Raw genomic sequence first — 1,165 nt, forward strand, 5'->3', positions numbered from 1 at the left:
CCTGATCTTCTGGATGGCGGTCTTACTTTATTTAATTGTATTTACTGGTACAGCATGAAATCCTCTCTGCCTGTTTGAGCAAGTAGGAGACTTCTGAGGGTCTTGAAGTTTTGTTTGCCTCAATCAGGGTGACATACCCAATGGCAGTTTCTTCTGTCTTTAGCAAAAGCAATCCAGAGATTTCTCATTGCTGTCACTCGTGTGTGTATTCTTCCTTTTAATATGTTTGTTGGATTCTTTGAACGCTACTGGAGAAGACCTGGGTTTTGTGGAGCTTGTGTGCATATTCTGTAGGCGGATTTCTGTTCCTGGATGTCAGAACTTCTCCCTGAAAATTGTACTGTAACCTTATGTTGAATTAGGAATTGATGTGAGAACTTTCATTACTGGCTTGTAATTTAATCCGTTTAAAATCTGTGTTGACCGGTAGTAGAATTCTTCACTGTTTTCATGGTCCATGTAAAACTGTTTTTCTGAGGTCTGAGTGTCAATGTTTCTGGCAGCTGCAGTGATGGCGTTTAAACGAAGTTCTCGCAATAGCATTACTGCAAATAATGTTAACAAGGAGATGGCTTGAAACCAGTAGTGTGAAGGGATATCCTCTAGAGATACATCAAGGTCCGAGCTATGTGGGATCCATATGTAGGAAATTTATTCTGCTAAATATATACTAGTTTAAGTATAGTCTGTTGCAGACAGAAAGCTTACGGAAGGTAGGATATATCAAACAAGTACTTCACTGGTAATAAGCTCTATTTGGTAGCTGTCTACCCAAGAGAAAATTCTAAAGCCTATAACCATAGTACATGTATTTAAATATCTCTTGAAGAATTATGCTGTGTGTAATTAATTATTTCACAGAGCATTGCTCTCTGAGAACCTGTAGAAAACTAATTCTGAGTAAGGTTATCTTTGTGCTAGACTGAGAGAGAATTGTTGAAAATGATAAGTAATTCATGCCTTCTCTGCTTTTAGGTGCTGATATTGCTAATGTTTGTAATGAAGCTGCTTTAATTGCTGCAAGGCATCTCTCAGATGCTATAAACCAAAAGCATTTTGAGCAAGCAATTGAAAGAGTTATTGGAGGTAGGTGAATCACATCAATGGTTTCTCAAAAACCATTCATATGACAGGCAGCTTCTTTTTTTTTTGTGTGTGTGTATAT

General features: G+C 37.6%; 1 protein-coding gene across 1 annotated transcript in view; it reads left to right on the forward strand.

Annotated features, from left to right (window-relative positions):
* The window catches only part of LOC104162521 (AFG3-like protein 2), a gene marked incomplete at both ends in the record, with an annotated part of 15,932 nt that extends 14,846 nt beyond the window's left edge, over positions 1–1,086 (forward strand). Inside the window, one exon of the mRNA XM_009701268.1 lies at positions 976–1,086. Coding sequence (XP_009699570.1) covers positions 976–1,086 — 111 coding nt within the window. The remainder of the gene's footprint in view (positions 1–975) is intronic.
* Between the last annotated feature and the right edge of the window lie 79 nt (positions 1,087–1,165).

Source organism: Cariama cristata, unplaced genomic scaffold (assembly GCF_000690535.1).
Source record: "Cariama cristata isolate BGI_N322 unplaced genomic scaffold, ASM69053v1 scaffold19745, whole genome shotgun sequence".
Taxonomy (NCBI): domain Eukaryota; kingdom Metazoa; phylum Chordata; class Aves; order Cariamiformes; family Cariamidae; genus Cariama; species Cariama cristata.